The following is a 16,739-nucleotide window of genomic DNA, read 5'->3' on the forward strand; positions in this document are numbered from 1 at the left end:
CTAAAGAAAAATGTTATCAGAGGGAGTGTAGAATGCTGGCGGTTTATAATAATAAACAAAGTATGATGAAGAGGGACTAGGGTGTGGCTGGGGTGGTAGAGTGCTTGCCTCACACACGTACAACTCTGGATTTTCTCCCCAGCCCCACATAAACCACACGGGATGGTGCATACTGTAATCCCAGCACTTGGGATAGGAAGTCAGGGGAATCGGGAGTTCAAGGTCACCCTTAGTTATATAGTAAGTTCAAAGCTAGCCTAGATTCAGTGAGACCTCGTTAAAAAAATGGGGGGAGGGACTGGGGTGATGGGATGCATATTGGTTAAGATGTCAGACTCCACAACACCCCTCAGAAAGTTTTCCCTCGAGAACCCACTGCACGGCTGGGTAAACTGAGATAGGTGTCTTTCTCAGAGTAACCCAGAACACTAGGAAAGACACCTCCCAGCCTAGGAGCACAGTGCCACTACCCAGCTTCCAGTATGGCCTCCAGCCTCCTGGCCATGCCTCCTGCTCTCAGTATTCTGTGGGAGACCTTTGGCCCCTAACTTGAAGTCCAAGAACAGAGAAAGACCCATGAAGTCTGTTCAGGAGACCAAAGACCAAGCATAGGCCAGCTAACTGGGGGTGGGGGCTGCCCAGGAAGAAGATTGCTCCCATCCCGGGCATGGATGTTTTGTTCCTAAACCAGTCCTGTGGTCTCTGCTCTTTTCTTACAGAGTACAAGGTAAGGGGCCTCCTGCACTACTGACCTCACCCACCGCGCTGTTCCTGCCCAGGTTAAAAGTTCCTTTTTGTTGCATTTTCTCTATGAGATGTGTATGTCCACAACCCACACACGTATGTATCCTAGTTTGCCTTTTGGCCAGCCCAGGGGTTCTTGCCTCTGAGATAACCCTGTGGTGTCTTCCTGGCAGATATACCCATATGACTCCCTCATCGTAACCAACCGAATCCGGGTGAAACTGCCCAAAGATGTGGACCGGACGAGGCTGGAGGTAAGGCAAGGTAGGGAGGTATCTGTTGAGACTCTATAGAGCTCGGCCACGAGATCAGATTCCCACACACGTAAACACCAGGAGATGGTGCTACCGTGGTGACAGCACAGGGCAGTGTGAGTAAAGTGGCTGTTCAGAGCCTGTGGGATGTGACCCTGGCAGGGACAGTATTGTAGCGGCGTACTGGCTTTCCTCGGCTGGCTAGTCATGTGTCCTTGAGCCTTCACCTCTACTTATGATGAAAACCCAGAGTGGCTTTGTGTCATTGTGTAGTCTGAGGTTTTTTGGAGCCCTTTCCCCGGGCCCTGGCAAACAGTAGTTCCTCCGCACAGGGAGGGGGCAGCAGAAAAGAGATGAGGTGACCTGGCTGCTGCATGGGGAGGTGGTGCCCCCTTCGACCAATGGGTACTTGACCCATAGTGACTTACACTGGAAAGCAATGAATTCATGTGACTGAAGGGCCCTTTTGGGTATCGCTGGATCTAGGACTGAGAGTATTTGCATATCCAGTGGCTGTGCTCCTTCTACACCGGCTCCCTCCAGAGCTTAAGCTCCATCTCTCTCTCATCTGTCTTCATACAACCCGCACTGAGCCTCTGGGTAGTCATTGCCCCACCCCACCCTTAACCCAACCAGTTCTACCCAGGGCATATCATGGCCTGAGCAACCAGCTTACCTGGAGTTAAGGGGGCAGCTGGTGTCACCTGAGCTGGGGAGACCCAGGTTGTTCCTGGAAGAAACTGAGACCTGCCATCTGAGATGGAAAGAGGCTGCTGGGCAACAGGCAGGTGGCAAGTGTCTAATGCAGGGAGGGTCAGGGAGGGGACAAGACAGCATAGCAAAACACAGCAAGATCGCCAATAAGTAGTCACTCAGAGCAGCAGTCCACATGGTACATGTCCATCATACCAGCCAAGGAACCTGGAGCCAGAGCTCACTGCAAACAAGAAAGGCCCCGGGAACATTTTTGTGTATTTTGATGGGCATATCATTCATGGGAAGGGCCAACAGCTAGGTTGGTTAGGAAGCTGTATGAGATTGGCAGGGTACGGAGAGCCTGGAGGATTCTAAAGCGCAGGTTTCTGCCTATGGTCTTGGAGAGTGGGCTTCACGAGTTCTTGCCTGGGTGTCAGTTATGACATTGGCTTCAATGGTCCACAGTGGGACGTCTTGCTCTCTGGATGAAGCTGGGCTTGTTGGTGATGGGGTCATGGCCAAGAGTACTGCTAACTGTATAAAGGAGTGCAGCTGGTCATTGGCAGTTCATGGGTCAGGATCAGGGTCAGCCTATAGGGATCCTATTTGATTTGTGTCTTGGCTCCTTAAAAGGTGTGTCCTTGTGGGTAACCTACTGAGGGTTCTTGGACTAAATTCTTCACCCTTAGATGATACTCGGAGCTCAGATGACATCAGTAGTAGCTCCTCCAGTCTCTTGAGAGCTTGCCAGGGCTCCCTGTTCCCTGTAGGGCTGGGGTGTGTCTCAGGTGACTTCTGCTTTGCTTGTGTATTTGCTGAAGCCAACTGTAGCCTAGGGAGGGGATTAAACCTTTCATATCCAGGTGAACACACCCAAGAGTATGACTCTTAGCTATCTTCCCCTTCAAGCTCAGCCAGCCCCAGGAATTGGAGCAGTTACCAGAGTGGGGCGGGCACATCTGTCTTTTCTTCCTCATCAGCTTGGGGACAGGGATGTGGCCCTGGAAGGGGTGTGGTGGGGTTCTTTTACAGTAACAGACTCCCCCCACTCCCACCCCATGGGAGAGAGCTTTAGTTTTATAACTGAAACCAAATTATAACTTGTAAAGGTCCATAAAGCCAAAAAGAGGAATGGGAAGGGGAAACGCCTTCTGGAAGTCCCCATTGCTATCTCTTCAGAGCGGACAAGCTTCCACAAATCTCTCTCACATGACTCAGACAGTAACTGAGTTGTCTTTCAGGTAAAGAAGGCTCACTCACTATATACTCAGCTCAACGCCTGCTTCTTCCCTGAGATTTGACACAGACCTTTTCTGTGCCAGTCCATGGGATTCTGCCCCCATCTGGCCAAGAAGTCACAGGAAGGCTGGCTTCCTGAAGGGCCCTTAGGATAGAGTTGCCACTCACAGCTGGACAGTTGTAAGCATTTAAATGAAGGCGCAGAGATACTTAATTGAGCATCTACAGTGCTAAGCTGCAGGTGTCCACCTGTGTGCCTCCCATCTTCTAAACTGAGTGATACCCCCGCATATACCTAGATTGCCATGGAGAAGGGCCATGGATGTGGTCCAAAATGATGATTTCCAGAAACAGGAAGAAGTAGTGTTGTATACGACTCTGTACATGGACGGAGGGCTGTGTAGTCAGCCGGGGGAGAAAAGTGCTTTCGTAGTGCCCTGATTGGCAGACGTAGACAGCATGAACATGGCTTAGCATGGCAGATAATGCTGCTGTCCCTTCTGTGTGGTCGGCTGCATTCCAAGCACGTGGCATATTTTAACACTTCTTTCACAACATCACGAGGCACCCAGATGGCTTCCAGGGCCATGGTACCCAAGAGGCGGAGATGGGATTCAGCACTTGTAGCCGCTCTGCTAGCGGATCTTCTAGATCAATTACAGTATGTAGATGAATTGCCAAACAAACCTGTCTTCAACTTGTTTTTCTCATTATATTTTCTCACAACTATAAAGATTGAGACATATACCTTAGAAACATGCATTCATATACATGCACACAAACACACAGACATATACAAACATACATGTGCAGGTGCGGAACGCATGCCAAGGCACATGCTCAGAGGAGAGCTTCACAAATCCTGGGACTTCTGAGATGTGGCAACTCAAGAGGCTGAGCTTACTTCCTCTCCTTTGGTTCTTACAGCTTTCAACACGTTGGCTGAGCCCCAACCGCATTTTCTAGGGCAACCATTTTCTCATAGACAGTAACTGGATGATAACCATGCCTCCCCAACACCTTTGCAGTAACATATAGCCGATGTTTGATCAAACCCCCAGCCCTGGGGCTTAGAAGAATTGGTATATACAATGTATATATCAAGAAAGGCGGGTGAGGTGCTGGAGGGGCTCCTGTCTGCAGCTAAGGTTATGTGGCCACGTTGATGTGCCACTCAACGGTGGGTGGCTCCTGGGTTGGGGTTCTGAGTTCTTTCTGTGGGCCCCCAGGGTCTGTTGACTAGGAAGAGGCTGCTGCAGAGGGTCTGGGTTTTCCCTGCTGGTCCTCACATACCCTTAGGCTAACTGCCTGTGTTTGTTGGTGCAATAATCCCAGGGTAACTCCACCTAGGAAGCGAGGACCCCGAGGTTCACGTGGCCTTTCCCTGCTCAAACTTGTCCATTCAGTATGATGAGGACAGAACACCTTGAACCCTGATGGCCAAGGGTGACCATGAGAAGTTCAGAGCCCTCAGGTCAGGCCCCCAGGTTCTTCCTGATCCAGGCGGAGAAGCACTTGAGGACTGTGTGAGAGGACAGATAGACTTGGGCAGGGGCTCTGGTGGATGCCAGCTGCCAGGGAGCTCACTCTGGAGCTGGTGACAGAGGCAGGTGACAGAAGGGGCCCTAGAGGACAGCAGTCACACATGTGTCCCCCTGAGGAACAGAGACCTAGTGCCCTTCTGGAGCCGAGTCAACCAGGTTAGCTGGACTTTGGTGCAGGGAACTCTGTGTGACCTTGGGTACCACAATTCAGGCACCCTCACCTCAGGAAGAGCTGACATTTGAGTCAAGGCCTAGAGAAATTGGAGATGTTGCTGGTGACCCAGGGAGAAAGGTGCTGAAGGCCCTAGGACTTCCTACCACACAACAATATCCCCCAGAAGTGAGACTGGCCCGTTCTCTGGAAGGCGCCAAGAGGGTCTCCCTTCTTGTAGCTATGGAAGAAGCTTGGAGTCCTTGGCACTGGCAGCACCTGAGGAACCAGGGGCCAGGGAAAAGCTGAGCTAAAACAGCTCCATGGGTCCCTGTAGTTAGCTATACCTCATAGTTCTTCCTCCAAGAGAGGGCACTTAGAGAACCAGAGGCCCTAGACCAGGAGACACACAATAGATCCTCTGCCAGGCACTAACTCTTCTGATTCTTACCCACACTCTGGAACTCAACAGAACTTGGGCAATCAAGTCCTAGTCCCCTCCAAGATGAGCAAATACCTCAGGAACTGGGTATGTGGTGGGGCGAGGGCCACTGGCCTCAGGTCTTTCCCTGCCAGCTGTCTTGCCACCCTCACCACTCCAGTCAATGCACCTTCTTAATACCAGCCATCATATGTGTGCCCCTTCCATGTTCTCACTTGTAACCAGCTCTCCTGGGCTGTGCAGGGAGCATCCCACAGAATATGACAGGAGTTTGAAGCGAGCCTTTACTACATAGTAAGCTCAGTTCTTGCCTGGATTGATTGCACAGTGAGGCCTTGTCTCAAACAACAACCAACAAAACCAGGGACCAAAACCTCAAGCCAGCTCCCCAGCACTTCCACCTCTGGTGGTCCTCTTAAACTGGTCTCATCCCAGCCCACCAGGCACCCTTTCCTCTTAGTGCCCTTGGCCTCTCTGAGAGCCTCCTCCAGTAAGTCAGAAGAGTGGGAGCAGGCCTCAATGTGCTCTGGTAAGACAACACAGTATCTTCTACATCTTGGTGGTCTAGAAGTGACCTTCTCAGCCCATCAAGTCACCCTGGTCTCACCAGGCACATGTTTCCTCCTCTGGGAGGCTTGGTGGAGGCTGTGAACGTGGCTGTGTGCATGTGTGTGACTCCAGGCCTGTCTTCTAGATCACCCACTCCCGGGTTTCTAAAACTCAGAGCACGCAACACAATTTCAGTAACAAGATTTGGTTTTTATGCTTTTCAGAGATTACAGCATTCTCTAGCCCATTCTGAGACAAGATCCCCTAGAGTGCAGCCTGTCCTTGAACTTGCTATGTAGCCAAGGCTGGCCTTAAACTCCTGATCCTTCTGCCTCAGTTTACCAAATGCTGAGATTGCTCACGTGTGTCCCCACACCCATCTCTCATCATTTTTCGCTCTTGATCATTACGACCTTTGGTGTCTTTGCTTTAAAGTGGTGGAAACTGTACTCTTTTTTGCCAACATTTTTTTAATTGTGGCAAAATTCGCTGCTTTTAGCATTTTGAAGTGTGCAACTCATGCATCTGCACCCTTCCCGTTTCACAACCATCATCGCCATCTGGGTCCAGAATGTTTTCATCCCCCAGAAAGGAAACCCCCACGCCCTTCATCAGTCAAGGCACCCACCCTTCTCATCCACACCCCGCCCCCAGCAATCCACTTCTGTTTCTTCCAGGCCTGCTCTGGACATTTCATTCAGCGGAGTCATGCCATGTGCGGTACATTTGGCTCTTCGCACTTGGCCTGATGTTTTTGAGGCCTATAGCTTCATGTTATTCTGGGTTTAATGATACTGCACTGCATCTTATTTTCCCACTGTCAAAAGTTGGCTTGTTTCTGCGTTTGACCCTTGGGATGAATGCAGTGAAGGTGGGCACTTGAGGACCGTGGGAGTCCCTATCTCTGTTCTGGGTTTCTGCTTCGGGCAGGAGAGCTGTTATCCCTCACTCCATTACTTTGTTGAGGACCTGCCCCCTTCTTTCCCATAACAGTCAAGAGGTCCTGCTGGGGAAAGAAGTTGGCAGGAGACTGTCCTAGCCAGGCCTACTCCCTCTTGCTTTCTTGCTACCCTATCCTATCTCCAGCTTCCCTCCTTTCTCCCTGCTGAGCTGAGGGGAAGAGAGGGGCCTAGGGGATTATCTTAGGTCACTTGAGTGTGCCTCAAGGAACATGAAGTGGTTTTTTTTTTTCTTTTCCTCTATTTTCTTAGAAGGGTGTGTGGGTAGTGAAATGGGGTCTCGACCCAGACTGGCCTTGAACTAGAGGATGACATTAAACTCCTGACCCTCGGCCTACACTTCCCAAATGGTAGCCTTACAGGTGTGCACCTCCAAACTCGGCTGAGAAGTGACTCCTCAGCCTGGTGTGTGAGGCAGCTGTGAGAATAACGAACCAGGAGTGCTCAAGGGACAGCCCACATTATAATATGGGGATCTATCAGGATTGTTCTTACTATTGGGGACCACCATGAGCAAAGCCAGAACCCATGCACACAGTCACAGCTGGTCCTAATACTAAATGCTGATCAGCTCTGACTCTACCCACCCAATCCCCAAAACATCAGGAGGGGGGGCCATGGTGCAGGTGTTCAGACTTCCTCTCAAAGCCCCACGGAGGTGCTGACATTTTTTAGCCTCGCACACCCCAACTCAGGAGTCGGGCTCAGTGACTCAGAATGACTGGTTTGGCACCACATGTCAGAGCCAAGGCGAGGGAGGGTTTGGGCCATGGCCTGGGCCCAGCTTGACTTCTTGCTGCATGGTCACCTGTCTTAGGTAGGGGCTTTGTTGCTGCGATGGAACACCGTGACTAAAAGCAACTTGGGGGAGGAGAGGGTTTATCTGGCTTACACTTCCATTCTCTGTTTATCATCAGAGGAAGTCAGGACAGGAACTCAAGCAGGGCAGGAACCTGGAGGCAGGAGCTATGGAGGCCATGGAGAAGAGTTGCATATTGAATTGTTCACCATGGCTTGCTCAACCAGCTTTCTTGTAGAACCCAGGACCACCAGTCCAGAGATGGCACCACCCACAATGGGCTGGGCCCTCCCCCCTCCCCCACCGATCACTAATTAAGAAAATGTTCTGCAGGCTTCAGATCTGCCTGCCTCTGCCTCCCGAGTGCTGGGATTAAAGGCATGTGCCACCACCACCCAGTGGATTTTCTTTTTTTTTTTTTATTTTGTTTTTCGAGACAGGGTTTCTCTGTGGCTTTGGAGCCTGTCCTGGAACTAGCACTTGTAGACCAGGCTGGTCTTGAACTCACAGAGATCTGCCTGCTTCTGCCTCCAGAGTGCTGGGATTAAAGGCGTGCGCCACCACCGCCCGGCCTCCGATGGATTTTCTTAATTGAGGTCCCTCCTCTTAGATGACTTCAGCTTGTGTTAAGCTGACATAAGACTAGCCAGCACATACCCTTTGGCTTTCTCAGCTGGGAGATGGGAGTAGAACAGAATATACTGCCTTAATAGTCGCGATCCCAATTAAAGAAAGCGGTCAATGAGTCAGCCTATAGGAGTCTACAGCCCAAAGGCTCTGAGCAGGCAGGAGTCCTGTTGCAGGGCATGGCTATTGAACTTGGCCACAGGGAACTTTTGTCCGTGGGAATCGGTAGTCAAGGGTGCTATGGCAGCCCCATGCCAGTCCCTGTGTATCCCTACCAAGACTGCCCTCTGGGCTTTGTTTCTTTCGCTGCAAAGAAGCCCTGGACATGCCAACGAGATCACTCATCCTCAGTAGCAGCCCTGCTCCACGGAAGAGCCACAGGGAGCTGGCCTGGCAGGCTTGCTGCTGCAAAGCTGTATGCAGATTTCTAGGACAAAAGCTGCAGAGCCTGCAGTCATGATGGGCCAGACTTGGCCGCTGGCCCTAGCATGACCGCTCAGCGGTGGAGTGAGACAAAGGTCAGTTTGCAGCTGCCTTGGGAAGATGGAGAGCAAGCCTTCCAGCCATCCCGGGCACTGACGTGATCTAGCTGTAGATCTGGAGCAGCTGGAGGACCGGACCAGGATGAGAGGGGAGCGGACATGCTCAGTCCTGGTCCAGCAGTGGCCTGCTTGGTCACTGTGTCACTTCTGGTTCTGCCAGGTGGTCAGAAGTCCTTCTCGCTTGAGGGACAAGAAGGTTCCCGTGAGGCAATTTTGGGGTTGGGAGACTGTGTGATTTTATCATGGGGATGTGTTTGTGAGTCTCTGTTATTCCTGGAATCCAAGGTAACTCTAGGCTAAGAACAAGGACTGGAGACATTCAGGCTCCTTTTCTGTCTGGAGTGGGACACAGTAAACACTGTCCTAGAAGCCTCAGCTCTTATCTTTGCACTGATCGTCCTCAAGGGTCATAGATAGGCTGGGTAGCCTTGCATGGTTAAGCCTGTGCACAGAACTAAGTAGGAACTGGACCCAAAGGACAGGCACAGAATGCAAAGGGGCCAGGCCTCCGCGCTGCCTTTACAACAGAGGTCCAGGTGAGAAGCCAGTGTTTCTCAGAACGTAGGCAACTTCTTCTCAAGTCCAGTTTCAAGCACCACTCACTGACTGTCCCTGTTTTCCCTTGTCTGAAGAGACACCTGTCACCTGAGGAGTTCCAAGAAGTGTTTGGGATGAGCATCGAAGAGTTTGACCGCCTGGCCCTGTGGAAGAGGAATGACCTCAAGAAGAAAGCCCTGCTCTTCTGACAGCCGCCAGCGTCTTTCCAGGAGCCTGTTGGGGGGCAGAGCCGAAGGACCCCACTGCCCCTCTCCCAGATCCCCCTCCTGCACTTTTCCTCTGCTTCTCTGTGTCAGTGAGGCAGGCGGGGTGCCTGAGGGAGGCGGGGTGGGGCCAGGCCCCGAGGAGCATCCAGCAGGCATGGTACCTTCTGCAGCAAGGATGCACCCCCTGTAGTTTAGGGCCAGGTGCCAGCTTGACTCGCTCCTTCCCGCCACAACCTGAGATCAGGGCAATGCCACAGCCAGCTATCGTAGGAGATGGGCCAGAGCATTCGGCCACCCCAGCACCTTTCCAGTGCCCTGGTGTGTGGTGTGCCCACGCCTGTGCTAGGCACTTGGGCAAAGATGTGTACAGGAGGCGGGTGAAAGGCTCGCCAGTGCCAGACCCTGACACAGCAGGGCTGGTAAGCGTGACACTCCTCAGAGCATGACCAGGATGCAGGCGGGCTGAGGCAGGGGAGCCAGGCCCATGTCCGAGAGGCAGTGGGACTGTGATGTTTTGCCATTATTGTGATGGATCTTTTCTGGGGAATGAATGTCGACCTGACAGGGTGCCCCCGACTAGTGCTCTGTGTACTGTGCCCTTCCAAAATCACCCCCTTAGTTGCCTAAATGATATCTTTCAAGTTCCACAGAAGTTTTTATTTTATTAAAAAGTATCGCTTCCTTACACATAAGAAGACATATATGCAGAGTTTAGTTTTACGGTCCCTCTGAAGAGGATCGCCTCCGCCTTACACCCCCACTGTGCAGGCCTCTGTGCAGGCCTCTGTGCTTCCCGTCCTCCGCGTTCCTCAGAGGCAGGAGCCCATCTGTTTCCCTTCGTCCCTGCTCCTTTGTATGTATCACACAGACCGCCTCAAAGACAGACTTGCTCAGTAGTGCCGTTTGTAAATATCTGTGAAGTGTACGTCTCCTTTTTCCTCACCGTCGTTTTCCTAAATCTCAAAGAGAAGAGCGCCCCCTGATGGCCAAAGCCCTGGAATAAAGGTTTCCCCACCGTGGCCTTGTCTCACAGGAACCTGACCAGTCTTCTCGGTAAAGACACTCACTGTAGCCCCCACAACATAAAACACACATGTTCAGGAGCCATGCTGTCCCACGCAGCCCCGACACAGGCACTGAGTCCTGCAGGAGAGATGAGTAGAGGTGACGCTTCTTCCAACCTGGGTGTCCATAAGTGGGAGCTAACTAGGACCCTGGTGACAGACATAAAAGAACATGCCAGCCACAGGGTGTGTGGACACTGTGGTCCTGAGTGACTCTAGCTGTCCCCTCTTCTGGGCTGTCCTTCGCACATTCTCACATCCCAGGACACGTTGAGTCTTGTTTCCTGCTGGAGTTCTCACCAGCATGGCTGGGCCATGGAGGGGAACTTTTGGTACTTAATCTGCTTCCTGCCACTTAGCAGTCCGGACCAGCACAACTGGAAAACCCCACCTCCTCACTCATGAGGTGTCATGTCATGTCTGATTCCTGGACACCTGGGAAAATAAACGGTGACACACTGTAACTTGTGAAAGGATAAAATGTGTTCAAGCATGCTTGGTTTCAGAGGCATGGGCAGGGGGTGTGTTCATGGAGCAGGACGGGCCACCTGGGAGGGACTCCTGTTCCATCCAGAGGTGGCCATGAGGGCTGGAGCTCTGGCTTGGTCAGCCTAGGGAGCCAACATCGTGCTAACAGGGTCATCTGCCTACCCTAGGCAGGATAAGGTACTAACTGCTGTTCCGTGGTAAAGGTCCAAAGGGGCCCCCAATGTGCTCCCTGATGTCAGGTCATGCTTTTATAGAGAAGGTGCTGGGGATCAGTCTTGAAAGATGGAGGGTCTCGGCAGCATAACAGGACGGAACAGCGCTGTAAGATGCTGAGGCTGTGAACGGTGACATAAATTCTGAAAGCTTTGGTGTTTGGAAATGGCTGAGCACGGGGCTGGGGGAAAGGCTGGAAGGAAAGAAAAGGTCAGCAGGGGTCTTTAGGAGTACTGATGGCACCCTGGGGTAAATGTGTCACACTCTCTAATCTTTTACCAGTAATGACAATTCTGATGATCTTGGTGTTTTTTTTTTTTTTTTCCATGCTTGCTGTGTTAAGCAGTACCGCCGTCTGCTGCTATTCAAGCAAGAAGCTGGTACATTCATGGTTGGTTCTGTAGTGTGAATTCTAATTGGTTTTAATAATAAAAAAAACCTGGAGTCAGATAGTAGGGGGTGAAAGCTGAAAGATCAGAGAAGCAGAGCAGCCAGCCACAAGTTAAGAACTAGTTAAGAACCTCTAGGAAATCCTCAGACCAAAGGGTATCCTATCTCTACAAGTCCTCAGACTGTCTGCCCTACCTACGAAACCTCAGAGTGAATCCTGAGCTCCTGTCTTCTCCCGCCTTATACTCCTCTTTCCCCCCAGCCATTTCACTCCTGTCTCCACCTCCCAAGTGTTGGGATTGAAGGCACGTGATTCCCAAGTATCGGAACTAAATGTGTGAACCACCACTGCTTCTGTTTCTCTTTGAGACTGGATCCATCTATTGTAGCCCAAGGTGGCCTTGAACTCACAGACATCCATCTGCTTTTGCCTCCCAAGTGCTGGGATTAAAGGTGTGTGCCACCACTGCCCAGCCTCTATGGCTAACTCGTGGCTCGCTCTACACTCAGGCAAGTTTCATTTGTTATAACACAAACAAAATATCACCATCTTGTTTCCTCAGTGAGTCTTGGCAATTCCACCTTTCAAGAATTGTCTGTGTCTCTCCTTGGGGACTGCTGTCACTGGATGAGCCAAGGAAAGTATGGTGGCAGTATGATAAAGACCTCTGGGTGCAGGTGTATGCCTTTCTGTCTTAGGAATTGTGGTCCATACAACACTTACCACTCATTTTCCAAGTGCCCTATTGTCACCCCACAATCAAGAGCAAAACCTTTGAACAGCAATCTAGTAGTGCCAAATGGCTAGCAGCCTTGAGGCCTGGCTCCAGCCTCAGTGTCCCTGGGCATTCCTGTCCCTACTGGGCAGCTGAATGTCATAACACGTTCTGCTTATCCTGCACTTTCTGGGTAGCATGGCTGTGTCTTGCACACTGGTTTCTCTCCCAGGGAAGCCCTGCTCTTCTTCCCAGCTCCTCTTAGAAATGGCTCAAAGTCACCAGCCTGCCCCAGATTCCTCAAGTACCTTCCTCATACCTTTCTGTGTGTACCACAGTCTTGTGTGTGCGTGTGTGTATGAATATACAGGTACGACCTGGTTGTGGAGACCAGAGGTTGACATTGGGAGTGTTTCCTGGTTGCTCTCTATCTTGTTATTTTTAAGAATTGTATTTATTATTCCTCAGTTACATGGGCATGCACAAGCGCATGCACACACACACACACACACACACACACACACATGCACATTCATATAATGTGTTTCCCTCTCATGTCCTCTTCTTCCTGCCAAATCTCAACTGTCCACCACTAAGTCCCTCACTGACCTTCATAACTTTTTATTATAAATTTTAATCTAATTAACATTAATTATTAATGTCAATTATAAATACATATAATTATTAATAAATTAAAATTAATTTAAATTTTAAAATGAATTTAAATTTTTAATATAAATTTCTATGCTGAGGGAGGTACACATGCTAATTGCATGCATGGAGAATAAAGGACAACTTGGGGGAGTTGTCTCCTTCCAATATGGGGGGCCCTGGGATTGACCTCAGGGCATTAGACTCAGTGGCAAGTGCTCTTACCAGTGGAACCACCTTTCTGTTTCTACTTTATATCTGTGTGTGTGTGTGTGTGTGTGTGTGTGTGTACGCACACGCACGCGTGTGTGCACGTGCACACGTGCTCTCTACCATATTTAATTAGTGTTGCTTGCATTGCTCTCTGTAGAGATGGGAATATGTGTGGTGGGTATTTACTTGAGTAGGAGCAACTTGCCAATGGCTACACCACTCACTGAGGAATCTCTCTCTCTCTCTCTCTCTCTCTCTCTCTCTCACACACACACACACACACACACACACCTGCAGCAATCATTAATTGCCTCTAGCTACTCAGGGAGGGGTAGGGCAAAAGAATACCTCCCCATCCATGCTGGAATGGTGATGGACTCAGACTTCTGTAAATCTCACACAGCCAGCACTGCCATGAGCCTATGGTTGCAGTGGCCACTACATGTCCAGAAGACACCATTTCTTAGTGCTCCTGCCATCCTGACTCTTACATTCTTTCTGCTCTTTCCCCCACAATGTTCCCAGAGCCTTAGAGGAGGTCACATTGATGTCCTGTGTATAGCTGAGCAATCAGTCTGAGTCTCTGCACTAACGGTAGCCCACTACAAAGAAGAGCTTCTCTGGTGCAGGCTGAGAGCAGCATTAATCCATGGTTATAAACATGGCTATTTAGAAGGCAGCTCAATGCTATGCCCCTTTCACAAAGCAACAGCAGCAGGGTTCCCACAGGACCTCCCCAGACAAGGGCTCCTGACCAGGTTTGCAGTACTGAGCCCAAATTCTCCACCTTGTTTTTTGAGACAGAATTTCTCACCAGGACCTGTAGTAATAAGGGCGGCGGGGCTGCGTCCCCGGCACCCCGGCCGCCTGCTCGGCTAGGTTATGCCCCGAAATAATTACACGGACACTGTATTTATTTAATCACTGCTTGGCCCTTTAGCCCTAGCCCTTACTGGCTAATTCTGATATCCCGATCAACCCATCTCTAATAATCGGTGAGCACCGGTCTTACCTGGAAGATTCTAGCCTAGTCCATCCTGGGTCGAGCTTCATGGTGTGTGTCTGTCTGGGAGCTGGGAGTATGGCGTCTCCCTGAGGCGTCTGCTCCCAAGAGGAGAGCTGTCACTCCAGCACCCCAGCCGCCCGCACGGCTAGCTTAGCTTATGCCCCGAAATAACAACACACAAACTGTATTCATTTAAACACTGCTTGGCCCATTCTCTTCTAGGCTAATTCTCACATATTAATTTAGCCCATTTCTAATCATCTATGTATGGCACCCCAAGGTGCGCTTACCAGGAAGATTCTAGCCTATGTCCATCCTGGGTCGGAGCTTCATCCCGGGAGCGGGGCATGGCGCCCAACGTGGGGCTCGAACCCACGACCCTGGGATTAAGAGTCCCATGCTCTACCGACTGAGCTAGCCGGGCGGGCGGCTGGGGTGCTGGGGACCCAGCCCCGCCGCCCTTATTACTACAAGGACCTGGAGCTCACTGCTTAGGCTACAATGATTGGCTAGTGAGCACTGGGGATCTTCTTGTCCCTGCCTCCCCAGTGCTGGAATTACAGCAATATTGCCTTTTCTGATTTTTTGTTTGTTTGTTTGTTTGTTTTATGTTTTGTTTTAAATGTGGGTGCTGGGATGAAACATAGGCCCTCATTTTTGCAGCTCCAGCACTTTTTGGAGCTCCCGCACCCCTGGAGGTGCTTCATCAGTTCACTGATTGCCCCTTTATCTAGCTCTAAGACTGCAGGTACAGACTTGCACATCACTAGCCGGACACACATAACGACTGTCCTAGGATGTTTTCTGACCAGGTTGGCACTCAACCACCTCCCATGCCTACTCTAAACTGTCACAAAGAGTGGTGATGCTAGACCAGCATGGGCCCCATTCCTCTGTGTGATGATGGGAGCATTCTAGAGTCATGCTATCTGGCCTGCCACGTATCAATATGAAATATGACCATTGTGATTTAATTTTAAATGGCAATCCGTGTGAAGCTAAGTAGTCCCATGTGACTTGTGGCTGGGCAGCCCCAGTGCCACTGTCCTCACTAGGTCAGGGCTCCTGCCGTTCCCGTTTAGATGTAACTATTTGCACAGCTGGTCCTTTGACAGGATCCATAGTGTACTGTCTGTTCCAGATGTGAGGATGTGTGATGAGGCCCTCATCCTTTAGCAATGGTGACAGCTGCCATCAGAACTCTGGGTCCCTGAATCCCAAGGACCCTCATCATCCAGACATGATGCTTCGTGCTAGTAATGCCAGGCAGCAAGATCAGAAAGAAGTTTAGGCCAGCCTGGACTATGTGAGACCTTTTTACCCTCAAAGGCAAAACAAAAGCATATTTGCCCCTGCAACAGTTGGCAGACTATAATCCCATGACCTCTGCTCACCAGAAAGCATAGAGGGCTTCTTACCCACTAGCAAAAATCCACCAGCCTCCCAAGTCCTGCCAGAGATTTACTGGGCAACCCTGACCCAACACTGTTCCATGAGCTGAGGGCTCTGTCTCATACCAGTGGCTCTCCTTGCTTCTGTCTCACAGGCTGGCTTCCTATGATCTCTCCCTCCCCATGACCCTTTAAGTCTTTCACTGGGGAGGTACCACGGACTCGGGAACTCATTTGTGTTGCTGGTGTACTGTCAGGGACCTTGTCTGGGTCAGGGCATAGCTGAGGAGAGGCACAGGGCAAGGCGTGCTACCTCTGAATACTTCTTTGGGCTTGACTGGTTGGCAGCTTCCACACCTGGTCCTTTTTGGTTTGTGGCTTTGGTACCTACACACAGCTGTTTACATCATAGCCATGGGCAATGGCTGCCACTCTGCTCCCTGGGAGTGGGTTAGCAGTCCTGAGCCTCTTACCCTCCCTTGCTTTTCTCCAGTGACTGACCCTGTGTCGAAGCTGGCCAGTAGCCCTCAGCCACCAACCCTAATCATAAGCCTCAAAAACAACAACAAGAACAACAACAAACCAGGTGGTAGTGGCTCACGCCTTTAATCCCAGCACTTAGGAGGCAGAGGCAGGAGAATCTCTGTGAGTTCGAGACTGGCTTGGTCTACAGAGTGAGTTTCAGGACAGTCAGGGCTGTTACACAGAGAAACCCTGTCTCAAAACACCAAAAGAAAAAAATCCAAGATTCCAAGGAAACAGACAAAGCAAAATATACATTTCACAATGTCATCCTGTCATACCTAAGGCCTGAGGCCAAGTCTGCCTAGCTCCAACCTTTTCAATTGGAACTAACCAGGACCTATGTTGGGAATCCCCAGGATAGATGAGACAGGGAGACATCAGAGCCTGCATAATCTCCTTTATACCCCTCTACCCAGGGCAGCTGCCTATGGCAAGATTCTTAAATCTGAGCACAGAACTTCAGACACCACCAGGACAGGAAGAGAGCATGGAAAGTCCACAGCAGGCTCTTGGTGTCTCTAGTCACAGCTCATTGGCTAGAGCTGATCACATGACTCCCACAAAGAGGGGGCTTCAGCTCAGGCAGTCTGGGTCCAAGATGGGAAGAGAGTCAGAGATAAGGAGAGCATGATTCATCCACAGCTGAGATAGTGCGAGTTCTGAGTTCTCTTTCCCACTGGTGCCTTCAGAGGCTGTTGGTGTGGGTCTTCATTAGAAGAAGCCCAATTTAGTGGGCTGTGGTGGTGCATGCCTTTAATCCCAGTACTCAGG

The 16,739-nt window shown here is 50.7% G+C and overlaps 1 protein-coding gene and 1 non-coding gene across 19 annotated transcripts in view; one reads left to right on the plus strand and one right to left on the minus strand.

Moving 5' to 3' along the window:
• Ablim2 (actin binding LIM protein family member 2) overlaps positions 1–10,835 on the plus strand; it is a 122,110-nt gene extending 111,275 nt beyond the window's left edge. For all 18 annotated transcript variants that reach the window (XM_041636191.1, XM_041636192.1, XM_041636210.1 and 15 more), the window contains 3 exons: positions 720–727; positions 918–998; positions 9,179–10,835. In XM_041636191.1, the coding sequence (XP_041492125.1) occupies positions 720–727; positions 918–998; positions 9,179–9,292 (203 nt within the window). In that variant the 3' untranslated portion in view covers positions 9,293–10,835. The remainder of the gene's footprint in view (positions 1–719; positions 728–917; positions 999–9,178) is intronic.
• A 3,568-nt stretch (positions 10,836–14,403) lies between these two features.
• Trnak-cuu lies at positions 14,404–14,476 on the minus strand. The gene has a single exon. It is a non-coding gene; the product is annotated as a tRNA-Lys (tRNA).
• Positions 14,477–16,739: the final 2,263 nt, after the last annotated feature.

This window comes from Microtus oregoni, unplaced genomic scaffold (genome assembly GCF_018167655.1).
Source record: "Microtus oregoni isolate MIOR12 unplaced genomic scaffold, Mior012 000049F_ref0000343, whole genome shotgun sequence".
Lineage (NCBI taxonomy): Eukaryota > Metazoa > Chordata > Mammalia > Rodentia > Cricetidae > Microtus > Microtus oregoni.